Source organism: Erinaceus europaeus, chromosome 11, assembly GCF_950295315.1.
Source record: "Erinaceus europaeus chromosome 11, mEriEur2.1, whole genome shotgun sequence".
NCBI lineage: Eukaryota > Metazoa > Chordata > Mammalia > Eulipotyphla > Erinaceidae > Erinaceus > Erinaceus europaeus.
The window spans coordinates 3,468,518-3,487,582 of record NC_080172.1 but is presented as its reverse complement, the minus strand read 5'-3'; the positions used below and the strand labels follow the sequence as shown (position 1 = coordinate 3,487,582).

The 19,065-nt window shown below is 44.9% G+C and overlaps 1 protein-coding gene across 1 annotated transcript in view; it reads right to left on the bottom strand.

Annotated features, from left to right (window-relative positions):
- Window positions 1-442: 442 nt before the first annotated feature.
- LOC103109509 (high affinity cAMP-specific and IBMX-insensitive 3',5'-cyclic phosphodiesterase 8B) overlaps window positions 443-19,065 on the bottom strand; it is a 71,930-nt gene continuing 53,307 nt past the window's right edge. The window contains exons 10-13 of the mRNA XM_060201074.1: window positions 14,039-14,159; window positions 11,287-11,454; window positions 6,825-6,954; window positions 443-2,247 (exon numbers count right to left, since the gene is read on the bottom strand). Coding sequence (XP_060057057.1) covers window positions 2,138-2,247; window positions 6,825-6,954; window positions 11,287-11,454; window positions 14,039-14,159 — 529 coding nt within the window. The 3' untranslated portion in view covers window positions 443-2,137. The remainder of the gene's footprint in view (window positions 2,248-6,824; window positions 6,955-11,286; window positions 11,455-14,038; window positions 14,160-19,065) is intronic.

Genomic DNA, 19,065 nt, shown 5'->3' with positions numbered 1-19,065 from the left:
AAAGATAATAAAAAAGAAAAAAAGGTACTATTTAGTTAGTAACTGAGTATAAAGTTCTGAATAGTCAGGACACTGGTAAGGAGCAGAGCAGTGGTAAAGCTTTGAGTAGGTGGCAGTCTTAAGCATTTAGCATTGAAGTGAATAAAAAATGAACTTCACATAACATTGGGTTATCTTTACCATTTATATAGAAAATATAAAACATCAGATAAATGTTACTTACCAAGTGGAACTGAAAATAAGATGGTCAGAAAAAAAGTATTCTTACCTCACTCAAGTTTCTGAAGCCCAAGACAAAATTATTTACCTCCATTAAAGTGGGGTTCTGGCATTCTGACTTTAGTGTGATTCGTGAAACAAAAGACACTAAACCAAAGTTTTGAAATTATGAAAAAATTTAGGCCAAAGAGGTAAAATAAAAACTGCTGGTGGGAATGAAAAGTGGCTGTAAGAATTTAGTTACAAGTATGTCACAAAAACACCTCTGTCACGTTTACAGAATACAACATTACAATACAAAGCTGGTAACTGTTCCGATCAAGCAAGTAACTCTTATCTAACAAAAATAATTTAGATACATTTCTTTGCATGGAACTCATATATGTTTCCATTTTGTTTGTACAAAAACATAGAAAAACACATTGGCACATGAGTGAATCTTAATTTTCTTTCCGTTGTACTAGTCCCAAATGTTCTGCCTTCCAATTTTCATCTGAAAGAAGTCTGTGTAACTCTTAAAAATGCAATATGGCATACAGAGAAGTCGAGAAAGGAAATATTGTTTGTTGAGATTTTAATATCTATAACACAGAGAAGGTTTGGCTGGTAAGAGTGAAAGGGTGATCTCGACTTTGACATTCTATCAATCACAGGAAGTCGTGAAAAGGGTTGTATAAAAATATGCACTTGTGCTTTAGAAGCTTTAGCATACAGTTAGTAGCTGAAAATAGTATTTACTGCTTTCTCAGATACTTGTTTTCTGATATATTTACACATCTTGCAATCTTTTTTTTACATCATTAAAGCAAAATGATATGATCTGAAATATAGATAAGTTAAAAACATCTGAACCTTGCTGCTATCCCCTCCCCAAATATATATATATATATACACATACAGACAGACAGACAGATGTTACATGACACAATGTACTCCAGGGACTTATACCCAGACAATTTAGAATGCTTTAATAAAAATGTTTAAATAACAAATGCGTATAAATTTTTGTCTTTTTTTTTTTAAAGCTTGTCCAAGGGCATTCAGATTTAATGGCTTTTATGTAACACTGCAGTGCCTCATGGCTCCCTTTGAACCACAGAAGAGGGAAACCCAGTCTCCCCCTCTCCACCCCCCAAACAAAGATGTCATTCCCTTTTTCCTAAAATAGACCCATTCTACTGGAAAGATGGCTAGTCACCCCACTGACACCAGTCTAGTGCAGGCACTCAGCAGCTAGATCAAGGCTGTGCTCTAACTGGGGTACCACACCACCAGGAAGGCGACCAGCAGAAGGCTGTGAAGCTAACTGGTCTGCCAATCATTTGGTCCGAGTTGTTTTGTTCATTCCCTTACTTTTTTTTTTTTTCACCCTTAGATAATCTCAGTTCAGTCAAGGAAAAGAGTCAAGCCGAACAGTGATGGTAACTTCTGTGGCGAGAACTGAGCTGAAGGAACACTAGCTAATCTCTCTGTCAACATCCGGAGAGAGGAGGGCATGAGCACCGCACTGATGCTGCCCTGTCCTGCCGGCTCAAGCATGCCAGCTCTGTGGTTTGACACGGGCACAACAAGCAGGACGACAGAGCACAGGACTCTTTCGTGTGTGCGTTCTGTCACTGAAATGGTTATTCAAAAGAGTGTAGTTTTTCTTCATGGAACATTACCTTTCTAAAAAAAAAAAAGAAGAAGGAGAAGGAGGAGAAGAAGGAGGAGGAGGAGAAGGAGGAGGAGGAGGAGGAGGAGGAGGAGGAGGAGGAGGAGAAAAGACATTTGGGGACTTGAGTGATTCCTGGTCAAATATTAAGCATTAGTTCCGTACTCAGTCACATTTCACTATAAAGGAGACCCCACTGCTGTACACCCCTGGGATCCGCAATGCCCCTTGTGGCTCAATGGCCTCCTTCTCCACGGGCTCTGTTTAGCTGTCTGACGGAAGTCTCAGGCTTTTGCACTTGAGATCATCCAGTGTCTTCCAGTGCTTGTAGTTATCCGCCAGATGTTGCATCAGGGCTGGCAGGTGTGCAAAGGCTGCAAGGACACAAAGGCATCAAAAGAAGTCCATTAAAAAAAGAGACGCAGTCCATTAGGACAATAATCACATTTACAGTTGCTCCCAAGAGATTCTGTGGGATAAATTTATTAGAGGCGACGAAGCTGAAGGCTGAAAACTCTAAGACATTTCGAATGAAACAGAAGATGACGGATAAATGGAAAGACATTACAGGCTCATCCACGGGAAAGACGAACATTGTTCAAATGGCTGTATTACCTACAGAAACACAACATGCAATCCCTTTCAGAACCTCAGTGACGCTCTCTACATAAGAAGCACACACAAAAAAAAACAAAACATGAAATGTGGAACTCTGAAAGACCCCAAGTAGCCAAAACAAGCCTGAAAAAAGAACAAAAATGAAAGTTCCCCATAGTTAAACATTAGGGGCCGGGTGGTGGAGCACCTGGTTGAACGCACATGTTACAGTGAGCAAGGACCTGGGTTCAAGTCCCTTGTCCCCACCTGCAGAAGGAAGGCTGTGTTGCAGTGGTGAAGCTGTGCTGCAGGTGTCTCTCTGTATCTCTATCTCTCTCTATCTCCCCTTTCCCTCTCAATTTCTGACAGTCTCTATCCAATAAATAAAGAAAATAAAATTAAAAAACAACAACAATGAGACTACATCAACCTAAAAAAGCTTATAGCAGGGAGTCGGGCGGTAGCAGCGGGTTGAGCACACGTGGCGCAAAGCACAAGGACCGGCATAAGGATCCTGGTTTGAGCCCCCGGCTCCCCACCTGCAGGGGAGTCGCTTCACAGGCGGTGAAGCAGGTCTGCAGGTGTCTGTCTTTCTCTCCCCCTCTCTGTCTTCCCCTCCTCTCTCCATTTCTCTCTGTCCCACCCAACAATGAATGACATCAACAATAACAATAATAACCACAGCAAGGCTACAGCAACAAGGGCAACAAAAGGGGGGAAAAAGGCCTCCAGGAGTAGTGGATTCATGGTGCAGGCACTGAGCCCCAGCAGTAACCCTGGAGGCAAAATAAAATAAAATAAAATGAAAGCTTATATAGAGAAAAAGTGACTTGCATCAAAATGAAAAGATTTTACTGGACAAAGGTGACATTTGACATCTGCTTTCCAAAATATGGAAAGAACGCATAAAGTTAGTAAAAAAAAAATGTAGGAGGCCGGGCAGTGGTGCACTTGGTTAAGTGCACACATTACAGTGAGCAAGGAAGGGCCGGTGTTCAAGGCCCCGGTCCCCACCTGCAGGGGGAAAGCTTCATGAGTGAAGCAGGGCTGCAGGTGTCTCTCTGTCTCTTTCAATCTATCTCTCCCTCCTCTCTCAATTTCTCTCTCTTTGTCTCTATCCAATATTAAATAAATAAAAATAAAAATTTAAAAAGGAAAAAATTAGTAAAAACCAAACCAAGGGAGTCAGGCGGTAGCACAGTGGGTTAAACGCACGTGGCACAAAGTGCAAGGACCGGCATAAGGATCCCGGTTCGAGCCCCCGGCTCCCCACCTGCAGGGGAGTCGCTTCACAGGCAGTGAAGCAGGTCTGCAGGTGTCTCTCTTTCTCCCCTCCTCTTTGTCCTTCCTTCCTCTCTCCATTTCTCTCTATCCAACAACAACATTTATGAAACAATAACAACTATAACAAGCACAAGGGCAACAAAATGGGAAAAATGGCCTCCAGGAGCAGTGGATTCATAGTGCAGGCACCGAGCCCAGCAATAAACCCTGGAGGCAAAATAAATAAATAAATAAACAAATAAACCAAATCTCGTGTAGAGTGTGCAGAAGCACTGAATAGACACTTCTCCAAAGAAGACAAAGTCGGCCCACATGGACATGAGATCATGGTTTCCATTTTTTTTTTTTTTTTCAGTTAGGGAAAAACCAAAACACTTGTGGAAATTAACTGTTACAAAAAAGAAAGGAAGGGCAGAGTTATATAACATCATAATTAAACAATGAGACTCTCCTGCCTAAGGCTCCGAGGTCCCAGGTTCAATCCCCCACACCATCATCAGCCAGAGCTGAGCAGCACTCTGGTAAATATATATATATATATATATATATATATATATATATATATAGAGAGAGAGAGAGAGAGAGAGAGAGAGAGAGAGAGAGAGAGACAGACAGAGACAGAGAGACAGGAAGAGAGACAGACAGACAGAGAGAGAGAGACAGAAAGAGACAGAGAAAGACAGAGAGAGAGAGAAAAGTGTTGAAAATGATGTAGAGAGAGAACACGTGCACACTATTGGAGGTGGTGGTGGTATAAATTGGTGCAGCCGAGGCCTGGCAGTGGCTCACCTAGTTAAGCACACATATTACAGTGTCCAAGAACACTTAGGTTCAAGCCCCTGGTACCCACCTGCAGGGGGAAAGCTCGAAAAATAAAACAAAAATTCTGTGTGATGCAGTTATTCTGCCTTTCAGTATTTATGTGAAGAATATAAAACAAACTCAGGGGCAGGGCAGCACTGCACCGGCCCGAGAGCTCACAGTACTAAGCACAAGGACCCACCAAAGATCCTGGTTCCAGCCCCTGGTCCCCACCTACAGGGATTTGATTCACAAGTGGTGAAGCCAGTCTACAGGTATCTCTCTTTCTCTCTCTATCTCCCCTTTCCTCTCAAATTCTCTCTGTCCTGTCCAATAAAATGCGGGAAAAAAATTACCGCCAGGAGCAGAGAATTAGTAGTGGTTTATGTACTATTCTGCTATGAAAATGTCCCCCATTTGCAACTTGAGCGGACTTACTATTAATAAGTCAGAGCAAGTCACCACCATGTGAAACGGCAAAGAGAGAAACACAAATCAAGATGGATATCGTGAAAATAGATGAATAAAATAAAAAATGAACTTTAAGACTAAATTAATAATTATCAGAGGGAGAGGTGGTAAGAGAGGGTCAGTTGTACGGTCAAGGGTGAATCTGGAAAAGTTGAGAGGGGTGAGCTGTGACACACTTAGCTAAGGCCACATATTCCGATGTGCAAGGACCTGGGGTCGAGCTCCTGTTCCCCATCCGTGCAAGGAGGATGCTTCAAGAACAGTGAAGCAGGTCTGCAGGTGTCTCTCTGTCTGTCTCCCTCTCTACCTTCCCCTTATCTCTCAATTTCTTTGTCCTGTCAAATAAAAATAAATATTAAAAAGAATGAATGAAAGAAAGAAAGGAAATGACCAGCAGGAGCAGTGGATTTGTAGTGCTGGCACTGAGCCCCAGCGATAAGCCTCGTTGCAATATAAACAAACAAATAAAAGTTTACCACTACTGGTGGAGATTCAATGTATAAACCCACTTAGCATATGAAGACACTGTGATATGATGGCATGCTCCTGAAATGCACATAACTATCTAACGCATTGTTGCCTCACAAAAAAAGAATTCTGTTAAGCTAGATGTTAATGGGATGCATAAGGCTGGTGCTTTGCAAAAATACATTTGGGGGCCAGGCGGTGGTGCACCTGCTTGAGCACACACATTACAGTGCACAAGGACCCGGGTTCAAGCCCCTGGTCCCCACCTGCAGGAGGAAAGCTTCATGAGTGGTGATGCAGGGCTGCAGGTGTCTCTCTGTCTCTCTCCCACTTCCCTCTCAATTTCTGACTGTCTCTATCCAATAAATAAATGAAGATAATAAAAATTAAAAAAAAATACATTTGGAACCAGAATCAGAGAAGGCCTTAGCTTAGGTCTTAGGCTGCAAATGAATATACAAGGTTAATGAGTCATTAAATAGTTTCTGGAGTACCAACAGGTGCTTTTTTTTTTTTTTTTTTTTTAACCAGAGCACTGATCAGCTCTGATTTACGGTAGTGCAGGGGATTGAACCTGGGACTTCGAAGCCTCAGGCATGACAGTCTGTTTGCAAAACCATTATGCTACCGCCCTCTGCCCCCCCCCCCCAACAGGTGCTTTTAATTAAAAATTTAAAACTCATTCACCAGTGACATTATCAAAACAAAATGATTCTGAGTCGACTGAATACACCTTGTCTTCTCAGACATTCCCCCCGTTGACAGAGCAAGGATCTCTATAAGCTTTGGAAACTTACACAGAAACTCACTTGTCATAAATCAGACATCACTGAGTCTTCTGTCCTCAATGCTCTGTGCCAGGTGTTAGTAACACCACAGCGCACACGCACCACACCTGCCCCAGGACACAGCCAAGAGCTGACTTTTCAGAAAGATTCACTTGCAAATATAGCCTGACCCACATCATTAAAGGTAATCATCATAAAATATAGCAAAATATCCTGTGCCCTCTCTCTCTCTGCCTCCGGGTTATCACTGGGGCTCAGTGCCAGCACTACAAATCCACTGCTCCTGGTGGCTGGTATTTCCATTTCCCATTTTATTCGATAGGACAGAGAGAAAGTGAGAGAGGGGGAAGGTAAGAGAGTGCGAGAGAAAGGCAGACACTTGCAGACCTGCTTCACCTGCAGGGGGGGAGCTGGGGGCTCGAGCCCGGATCCTTGCCTGAGTCCTTGTACTCAGTACTAGGTGTGTGTGCTTAACTGGGTGCACCCCCGCCTCCCCCCCACAAGATATTCTCCGTGAGTAACAAAAACATGGATCATCTTACCATCCCAGGCATCAAACATGTCTGTTATGAAGTAGTCGATGAAGGAGATCTGGGACTTGGGAATGCTACAAGAATTCCGGTCAAACACGGGCATCACCACAGGCAGCCCCTGTCTCTTCTCTTCATCAGTCTGTAAGAAAGAACAAATGCAAGGTGTGCAGGCTGCAGGCGCGGCTGTAGGGAAGGCGGCCACGCGGCACATCTCCTTCCCCACAGCAACCCATGGCAATGGGCCGTCATCCAATCATGTCTATGAAGTGTCAGCAAGGGCATCTGATGGGCTAAAGTAACTGAATCTAGGCCTTCTAACCGTGACATCTTTCCTGACATCCTGTGGTCCCTTCAGAAGATTTTTAAAAAATATTTTTTCTTATTTTTTAAGTATTTTATTTATTCATGAGAAACATAGGAGGAGAGAAAGAAGCAGACATCACTCTGGCACATGTGCTGCCGGGGATTGAACTCAGGACCTTGTGCTTGAGAGCCCGGTGTTTTATCCACTGCGCCACCTCCTGGAGCACCTTCAGAACATTGGATGTTGAAATCGATTTTCATTGCTACATGCCAAAGACTATTTTTTAAGTCATGGGATAATATTAGCACTAATAATATGAGTGCTCATGTTGATAGTATTAATCACCACTTACATTGTAATTTACAGTGTGCAAAGCAACGGTAGGCAAAACGATGTCAAGGAACGGACATCAAGCGATGCCAACAGCCACTGTAGTGTCTCCTGTCACAACCTGTAGTTTCAAATGAAAATCTGTGGGAGCCAGGCAGTAGCACAACGGGTTAAGCGTGCTTGGCACGACGCACACGGGCCAGTGTAAGGATCCTGGAGGGGGTCGCTACACAGGCGGTGAAGCAGGTCTGCAGGTGTCTGTCTTTCTCTCCCCCTCTCTGTCTTCCCCTCTTCTCTCCATTTCTCTCTGTCCTATCCAACAATGACGACGACATCAATTAACAACAAGAATAACTACAACAACAAAAAAGGGCAACAAAAAGGGATTAAATATTAAAAATTAAAAAGAATGATTAACCTTATTGAATTTCCATTTTTGAATGCATTTTAGATATTGTGGGTGACAATGTAAGAGGTCCATGTGCACAGCCCAGATTCCAGTGCTTGTGCTGCTTACACAGTGTGCTGGCTGTCTGGAGGGAAAACACTCAGGCAGTCGAGCTGAACCAGCCCTTTTCTTTCATGGGATTATTTTTACGCAAAATAATGACTGAAAAATAGATTCTCACACTTGGATAATAGCTATGTTGTTCTCTCAAGGTGTATATAAATCTGAGGTTTTAATGTTTTTTTATTATCTTTATTTATTTATTGGACAGAGATGGCCAGAAATTGAGAGGGAAGGAGGAGGTAGAGAGAGAGAGAGACAGAGAGAGAGAGAGACACCTGCAGCTCTGCTTCACCACTCACAAAGCTTTCCCCCTGCAGGTGGGGACCAGGGCACTGGAGCCTGGGTCCTTGTGTGCTGTGATGTGTGCGCTCAACCAGGTGCGCCACCACCCAGCCCCTCTATCTACCTCTACCTCCTCCTCCTCCTCCTCTCTCTCTCTCTCTGTCCTTGTGCACTGTAATATATGCGCTCAACCAGGTGCACCACTACCTGATCCCCAAGGACTTCTACCCTATCCTACCCTGCCCTGCCCTGCCCTGCCCTGCCCTGTCCTGTTCTGTTCTGTTCTGTTCTATTCTATTCTGTTCTGTTCTACTCTACTTTATTCTATGATACCCTACCCTACCCCACCCTACCCTACCCCACCCTACCCTACCCTACCCTACCCTACCCTACCCTACCCTACCCTACCTTACCCTACCCTACCCTACCCTACCCTACCCTACCCTACCCTACCCTACCCTACCCTACCCTATTCCATTCCATTCCATTCTATTCTACTTTATTCTATTCTATTTTTATAGAGACAGAGAACAAGAGACACTTTTAGCACAGTTTCACTGCTCAGGAAGTTTTCCCCTTTCGGGTGGAAACCAAGCACTTGAACCCAGGTCCCTGTGCATGTTCTTCCCATTCGCGTCAGCAGCAGGATGGACTTTAAACATGACTATCTCCTACAGTGCAAACGAATCCCCAGCTTGTGTGACAACTGAGGAGCCAACATTGTGAAAGTGAAAAGGTAATTCCAAAGGTTCGGTGTGTCCCCCTCTCCCTAAAGGTTGTGGTTAGTGACCAAAGTCGTCTTTCTCTTTTAATATTTTATTTACTTATTATTGGATAGAGACAAAGAGAAATCAAGAGGGATGGGGAAGGGAGAGAGACACCTGTGCCCTGCTTCACCATTGTGAAGCTTTCCCTCTGTGGGGACTGGGGGCTTGAACCTTGGTCCTTGAGCACTGTAATGTGAGTACACAACCAGATGCGCCACCACTGGGCTCCTGTCTTCCTAACACACACACACACACACACACACACACTCACACACTCACACACTCACACACACAATCACACACAATCACACACACACTCACACACTCACACACACACTCACTCACACGCACACATTCACACACACAATCACACACACACTCACACTCACACACATACTCACACACATACTCACACACACACACACTCACACACAAACACACACCACACACATACTCACACACACACACAAACACACCACACACACACACATACTCACACACTCACACACATACACACACTCACACACACTCACACACACACTCACACATAAACACACTCACACTCACACACACACTCACATACACATACACACTTTCACACACACACCCTCACATACACACACACACATAAACACACACACTCACACACACACTCACATACACACACTCACACACACACTCACACAAACATACACTCACACACACATACACACACTCATATACAAACACACACATACACTCACACACACACTCAACACACATAATCACACACACACTCACACACACACACTCTCACACACACCCTCACATACACATAAACACACACATTCACACACACTCACACACACTCACACACACTCTCTCACACACACACACTCACACACAAACACACACCACACACATACTCACACACACACACCACACACACACTCACACACACACTTACACACATACTCATACACTCACACACGCACTCAAACACACTCAAACACACACTCACACACACTCACACACACATAAATACACTCACACTCACACACACACTCACACACACATACACACTCTCACAGACACACCCTCACATACACATAAACACACACACTCACACACACTCACACACACACACACTCAACACACATTCACACACATACACTCACACATACACACACTCACATACACACACTCACACACATACACTCACACACACACTCACACACATACACTCACACACACACTCACACACATACACTCACACACACACTCACACACATACTCTCACACACACCCTCACATACACATAAACACACTCACACTCACACACACACTCACACACACCCTCACCTACACATAAACACACACACACTCACACACTCACACTCACACATACACACACTCACATACACACTCACACGCACACACTCAAACACACACTCACACACTCACACACTCACACATACACTCACACACACTCACACACACACCCTCACCTACACATAAACACACACACACACTCACATACACACACTCACACACATACACTCACACACACACACACTCACACACACTCACACACACAATCACACACACACACACTCACACACACATACACACTCTCACACACACCCTCACATACACATAAACACACACATACACACTCTCACACACACCCTCACATACACATAAACACACATACTCACACACACACTCACACGCACACACTCACACACACATATACTCACACACACACAATCTCACACACTCACACACACACTCACACACACACTCACACACAAACACACACCACACACATACTCACACACTCACACACACACACTCACACACACACTCACACACTCACACACTCACACATACACACTCTCACACACCACACACACACTCACACACATACTCACACTCACACACACTCACACACACACTACACACACACTCACACACAGACTCACACATATACACACACTCACACACACACTCACACACACACACCCTCACATACACATAAACACACACATACTCACACACACACTCACACCACACACTCACACACACACACATACACACACACACTCACACACACATACACTCACACACACATACACACTCACATACACACTCACATACACACACTCACACACACACATACACTCACACACTTTCTCTGCGGCTGAGCTGGCTCACTACTCAGTGGCCCTCCAGAGTTCCGTGGCACGAGAGCTCTTCCCAGAAGACAGGTGGAATTGGCCAAGGGAGGCATCGCACCTGTGCGAAATACTCCTCGGAGATCCTCCCAGCCCACTCCACGCACAGGTCCAGGGGGCGGCAGGGGTTGGCCACGTCGGCACACTTGATCATCATGCGCTTAATCAGGATTTGGTTTTCTGGAAAGTTCTTGCCGACAGGATTGCATTCACAGTCACTACCCTCAATCTGGAAAACAGATCTTTAGATTAGGTCGGCTCAAGGTCACAGCAAACACCATACAGCTTAACTGTTGGGGAACAGATGATGGTCTCCAAGGGCATGTTGAGGTGTGGCTGGGCTTCCACAAAGGGAGTTCTTCTTTCCTGACACAATGAGAGACTTATAAATAAATAAACAAACACACACACACACATATAGAGAGAGAGAGAGAGAATTTTGCCTCCAGGGTTATCGCTGGGGCTCAGTGCCTGCACTACGAATTCACTGATCCTGGAGGCCATTTTCCCCCCATTTTGTTGCCCTTGTCATCATCCTTGTTGTTGTTGTCATTTTTATTGCTGTTATTGTTGTTGGATAGGACAGAGAGAAATGGAGAGAGGAGGGGAAGACAGAGAGAGAGGGGAGAGAAAGACAGACACCTGCAGACTTGCTTCACCACCTGTGAAGCAACCTCCCTGCTGGTGGGGAGCCGGGGGCTCGAACCGGGATCCTTACGCCGGTCCTCGTGCTTTGCACCATGTGCGCTTAACTCACTGCACTACCGCCCGACCCCCTAAGTAATTTTTTAAAGTACAATTTTAAATGATTATTTTGTTTTTTATCGTCTGTATTTATTTATTGGATAGAGACAGCCAAAAATCAAGGGGGGAGGAGGATAGAGGAGAAAGACACCTGCAACACTGCTGCACCCCTTGTTAAGCTTCCCCCCTGCAGATGGGGACCAAGGGGCTTGAACCTGGGTCCTTGTGCATTGTAACATGTGTGCTCAGCCAGGTGCGCCACCCCTGGCCCCCAATGAGAGAGTTTTGTAAGACAAATAAACAAAACTCCCAAACCCCAAGGGCTGGGGTAGCTGCATGAGAGTAACACACCAGACTTACACACCTAACGTTCAGAACTCCCGGGCCAAATTCACCAGTACCATACCATGGGAAGCCACAGATGGGCACTGCTCTGGCCTGTCGGTCTCTCAGTAAAATAATCTCTGTCCTGGCAAGTTAAAAAATGCCACCTGAGCATTGGAAGTATGTATGCGAGGGGTGCTGTAAAATAAAAAGATAAGGAGGGGCCAGGCGGTAGCGCAGTGGGTTAAGCGCATATGGTGCCAAGCGCAACAACCGAAACAAGGTCCCACTTTGAAAAACACCATTGAATTGAGTGAAAACAGTCAATTAGCTCTGTCAAGAAAGAGGTCTGCATGGAAGTCACGTAGTTGTTGTTTGGAGACGGGACCTATCAGGCCCCCAGTGAATAGAAGTATGTCCTGAAGGTGGCTGTGTCAGTCCTTCCTGTTGGAAAGCTTTTCCTTACAACAGACACTGCAGGGACGCCAAACCTCAGAATAGCTGGGGGCTTAGTCGGACAGCTGATTCTGAATAAGTCTAAGATTCTGTTAGATGTTTCTTTCTCCTCTAAATCCTCACAGGGTCTTTTGCTCCCACACGTTCTCTGTGGGACCAGGGCACAAACATTGTGACACGGACACCCAGGAGAAGGGGCAGAACACGAAGGCACTGTCCCTCCATGCAGGGGGGCCCTGTGATAGGTCCTACCAGCTCTGTAGGGCTGGGCAGTGGCACGGCTGGCTGAGCACATGATCCAGGGCACAAGGACAGGGTTTGAGCCCCTCGTCCCCACCTGCAGGGGGAAAGCTTTGTGAGAGGTGAAGCGGGGCTGCACGTGTCTCTGTTCTTCTCTCTCTCCCCCATCCCATTTGACTTCTGATGTCTCTATCCAATAGTAAGGATAAAAATTAATAAAACGTTAAAGAATACAGGCAGTCTCCCAATGAGCACCCAGTTACCCTTAAGACAACCATCCACCTGCTGAAGTCACCTCTTTTGCTTAAGCAGGAAGCTTTCCCCTTACAGAACAGCTTCATGGTTTTGTAAAAGAGATGTGGAACTTCTTTTTGTGACTACCCCTAAACACAATTTCACAGCGATCTTCAGGAATCCCCAAATTACAGTGATAAATTTTATTTATTTTTATTTTTTTATTATTATTTTTTCAGTGATAAATTTTAAAAGGAAACCCAAACTACCTTTTTCTTTTTAACCCATAACTCCTGATTTGACTATACACTATTTTTTATTTGTTGTTGATGGGGCTCTGTGCTGATATGATGCCACTCTTCTAGGTGGCTATTGTTTTTTCTTTTCATAATTTTTTAGAAAGGGGGAGAGTGAGAGTGAGAGAGAGAGAGAGAGAGAGAGAGAGGGAGAGAGAGAGAGCTCAAGAGTTCAACTATCAGATAGTTTTGGATCCCCTTAACATACCACCATTTAAGCCTGTCTCAGCTATCTGCAGGCCCTATTCCATTGTACTTTGACCTATACTCTCTGATCCTACTTCCTTTTGTCACCACTAGCTTTATTTTAGGGCTTTTCAAGATGCTTGGAGCGCATGTGGACACTGCTAATCTATTCTTTCCCCAAGGACAACAAGTAACGAGTACTTTCAGTCCATCTTTTCCAACTCAAACTTACGATCATCTTGTATTCAAGAGGGAGAGGGAGAGAAAAATGCTCTGAGGTCAGGCATAATGGAAATATCGTCTGTTGTGTCTTATTGCGTGAGAAGCGCTTACCTCAGCAGCCAATGGTTTGTTGATGCTGTTCACAAATTTGTTCACATGCTCGAAGTGTTTTGTCATCTCCGTTGCCAAAACCATGTCAATAATAGCTTGGCGCAGTGTTCGATAATGGTTTCTAGAATAAACAGAAGACAAAGGGGCTTGATCATATCGTGTCCAAAGCTTTATATGTTCTGTTAACAGTTAGCCCATGCTTCAGTCTCAGAGGAAGCTAGGTGGGGTGGGGGGAAGGCTACACAAAATTATGAAAACAGAGGGGAGATCTCAAAATGGTTTATCTGCTTATCTTCCCAGTAAGCCAAGGTAGAAATGACACTTTTCTGGTTTTCCGTACATGATTAGCGGGCATAACAAAATGGTTGTACCTGTCACATAGTGGACTCCATTTCTTCCCCAAGGCAATTCCCTTCTACCCTCCCATGGTAACATCAAAATAGTGAGATGGATGCAAGAAAGTGGCAATTTCCTTCCCTGGAAGGAAGGTACAGCAACGTGGAAAGCTGTCCCACTGCATCTGCTACCTTCACACAGATGCCTATTGTAGACAGTTGGCCTTGTTTCTTCTGTTGATGGCATGGGCAGAACGTTTTTCCACGTATATGTAATTTCCCAAATCACTGTTAGAGAGAAGTCATCACCACATAACTCCAAATCACTGCCTCATTCCTATTACCTTTTCTTGACATCAGGAGCAGATGAAAATGGACCACCGATGGGACTATGGAAATTGGGGAAAGCGATCCTTGATACTAATGGACCTTAAGTAGAGCCTAGACTATCTGAACTTCGTATCTCCTCTGTTTTCTGGACAAACCGACAGGTTCATGGCCCTTGAAAACTGAGTGAACTCTGCTAACCTGTAGACTGTCCTCTGCCAAGAGCCAGCTCTCCAGCCTGTGTGGGAAAGACCCACAGTCTGACTCCTGGTGACAACGGCCAAAGAAACTGCTCCAATGATTTCCATTTTGTCGGTTTTCACCAGATGAGAATCTGCTGAGCTGGTGGTGGGGTCCCATCACAGTAGCAAGGACTTGCCAGACCAGTCTGGTCTTCCTCCCAAACCAAGGCAGACATTCAGAAGGTCACTTGCGGCAGCTGGCAGCCAAGTGGTAAACTCAGCCTTGCCTGCTTCTTCAAACATAACTGCCACCTTGTAGCAAACCCCTGTGGCTTGAATTTAGACTGAAATCTTACAGAGAAGCCACACACACACACACACACACACACACACACACACACACACACACACACACTACACAGAGTGACAACAGTTCAAGGGCTTACTAAGGAACATAACCCCAACCTCAACCACCCCACCATCTAACACTTTAAGAAGTGAAATCTAGTAATTATAAAAAAGCACACCAGCTCCTGGCCCAGCAGTACTCAGCACAGTAAATACACACACAACAAAGAAACAACAGAACTCAGCTGCACGATATGACTACTCAAACAGAAAGAAGTGGGACAGAAGGACTCCAGGAAATTCTAGGTATACAGTGGATATTAGAGGGACACTACAGGAAACCCATTATGAGGTCTCCCCAAGAGTCTAATCACAGTACTGAAAAGAATGTTTTATTAAGGAGTTAGGAAACACAAAGGAAGAGCTCCAAGCAGAGTTCTCTAAACACACAGAAGAAGAACTTCAAACAGGATTCACCAAGCAGTTAGGAAGCTTGAAGGAAAAACTTCAGGTAGGATTGTAGGGTGTGAGAGACATTTCTGAGGGTAATACTGAAGGATGCAGACTGCAGTGACTCCATGACAGGCTCCCAAAACTGCAGAAATGAGATAGGCGCCAGTTTCAGAAAAACAGGTCCTGGAATTCAGGACCATTACTGGGAATTGAACCCATGACCCTAAGTCAACAGGAACAAAGATAAGCTGAGCATTAAGAAAGGCATCTCCGGAGAGATAGAGACCATTAATCATTCCCAAGACATCTCCGGGGAGATAGAGACTGTTAAACATTTCCCCACATTTCCCCCGAGATGTGTAAAGAAGATAACCACAAGGATAAGCTTGTCATGTATGCTATGTAACCGATACCCTATATATCTCCTCGTGTGCTGGGGTTCGAGGTCGAGCACCTAGAACAGCTGTGTCTGTGAGGTCTCAGGCCCTAGCCCAGCTAGAAATAAAGACTCTTTGTTTTTACATCACTCTGGTCTCTTGGTATCTTCCTTGGATTCCCAAACCTAACAGTACGAACTCAAGTATCAGGCTTCGGAAGTAGACTCACTCAGGCAGAGGAGAGAATATCTAAACCTGTTGTTAAAATTCGTAAGGCTCTTGCTGGCTGGTCTTGCTTCACGGGCGGGTAACAGAGACTACCAGACACACGGCTGGGCAGGGAAGCTGTATTTCTTTATAACTAAGACAAACTAATCACCAAACAGAACTCCGCTGTCTCTTTGCGGTGGCGCAAGCACTCTCCCTTACTCTGGAACTCAGGAATTCAGGAATTCTGTCACTCTGGAACTCTGGCGGGTTTCCTTCGGGGCGGGGCCAAGCAGCCCGCGAAACTAACTGGACTGATCTAATTCTCTTGGTGGGGGAGGGCTAGAACAAACCAATGTAAAGCACATGACATAAACCAGAAGATGTAACCAGCTCACTATTTCAACTGAAAGATGATGAGGGAGAGGAAAGGTTTAGTAAGAAGGAAGCAAACCTCTGTGAAATAGCAGACGCCATCAAAAGGGTTAATGTGCTGTGATAGGGATTCCGGAGGTTAATGTGCTGTGATAGGGATTCCGGAGGTTAATGTGCTGTGATAGGGATTCCGGAGGAAGGTGAGGGGAACCAGTTTTCACCAGAAAAGATTAATTAGTGGAAAACCTGACCCATGCTTTGGGCTCCAGCACTCTGGTGGGACAGAGAACACCACTCCCTCGTGAGTTAGGTGTTTAATAAGCCAGCGAGGATATTTTTCCTTAAGTTACACAAAATACAAGATATCCTCCTGGGAAGGTAAAAATATCTCTTCTACTTATCAGGAACATAATCAATAGTTATATTGTTGACCAGTATATAAAACATTTTCACAAACTCAGTGAAGACCACATGAAATTTAAAAAGGCAGTCTGGACATCACACTTCAATTTATATAAGGACAAGATCATTATTTTATAATTGGTTACAATCAAATACCTATTCTTTTTTTCTCTTTTTAATTATTTATCTTATTTTATTTCAGTGACAGAGAGAAATGCAGAGGGGTGAATATAGAGAGACAGGAGCACTGCTCAGCTCTGGTTTATGGTGATGCCTGGAATTAAACCTGAGACTTTGGAGACTCAGGGATGAAAGTCTTTTTGCATAACCATTATGCTGTCTCTTCTGCCCTTTAGTAGTATTTCTTTCCTCCCTCCTTTCCTTCCCTCCCTTCATTTATTTTTAAAAAAAAATTTTAAAGATATTTTATTTCATTTTAATGAGAGAGAGAGAGATACAGAGAGAATGACCACAGCACTGCTCAGCTCTGGTTTATGATTGGGCTGGGGAATGAACCTGGGACCTCAGAGCCTCAGGCATGAAAGTATTTTGCATAACCATTATGCTGTCTCCCCAGCCCCTCCTTTATTTATTTTTGCCCCCAGGGTTATACTGGGGCTCATGCAGGCACTACAAATCCAGGGCTCCTGGAGGGATTTTTTTTTTTTCCCATTTATTGGACAGGACAGAAAGAAATTGAGAGAGGAATGAGGGAGAGGGAGAGAGAAAAAGAGACACCTGCAGACTTGCTTTACCATTTGTAAGGCGACACCCCTGCGGGTGGGGGACAAGGGGAGCAGCACGCTGCATCTGCTCAATAGACAACATCAGGGGAGAATGAGGATAACACAATGGCAGCTTCTGACATGCTGTTCCAGCTGTGAAGGGGCTGGGGGTGGAGTGGGGGAATGAGGCTGGTCTTCCTCCCCGGGAGGGTGTCTTCCGCTGGTATCCTGGGGGTCCCAGGACTGGGGACCATCGGGGGCAAAGTGCCGATTCAGACCCCCAGAACAGAGATGCAAATTCAAATGCCCACAGGGCAGCACAGACCCAGCTGTGTGATGGGGGCTTAGGACAGAGAGTGAGAGACAGAGAGAGAAAAGAAACATCACAATGCTTCTCTACCACCATCATCCCCCTGCACAGATGCTCCCAGGTGGCAGCCAGAGGCTCGAACCCGGATCCTTACACATGTCAAAATGTGCACACCTATCCTAGTTCTCCTTCTTCTCTACAAAGAAACTGGGGTTTTAAATTATATATATAATTTATTTATTTATTTATCAAATAGAGACATACTTCTACTCAAGAGAGGGAATGGAGAAATGGACAGGAAGAGAGAAAGAGCTGGATGGTGTTGGTCTGCTTCTAATTCTGCTTCTAAAACCCCTTCTGTTCCATTGGCTTAATCCCCCCTGCTTAACACTGTATTCTGTTTACATAACCACTGTTAACTAAGCACCGTCCTGCCTGCAGGGCATTGGTTTAATCCCCCCTGCTTAACCCTGTATTCTGTTTACATAACCACTGTTCACTAAGCAGCAGCATGCCTGCAGGACACTGGTTTAATCCCCACTGGTTCATGATGTCTTTTTGCTCCGCCCCCTCTCCTAGTCACCCTGATTTGCACCAGTCACTTTTCGCTCCACCCTCTCTACGTCACATCCTGTTTCCACCCTACTTGGCAAGTATATATAAGGACAGGATTGTGATTATGGTTAGGAGAGTTTAGTTTAGTTTTTAGATAGCTTAGATTGTGCTGCGTTCCACATGAATACAGAGATACTGCGTACAGCTCAGCCATGAGTCCCTGGTCGTCTGTCTTGTGCCTGCGAAGCTAGCCCGGCAGGATGGTGACTCACCTGGTTGAGTGCACATGTTACAGTGTGCAAAGACCTAGGTTTGACCCCCCCAGCCCCCACCTGCAGGGGGAAAGCTTTGTGAGTGGTGAAGCAGGGCCTCAGTGTCTCTCTCCCTCTATCCTCTCAATTTTTGACTGTCTTTCCAATAAATAAAGGTAA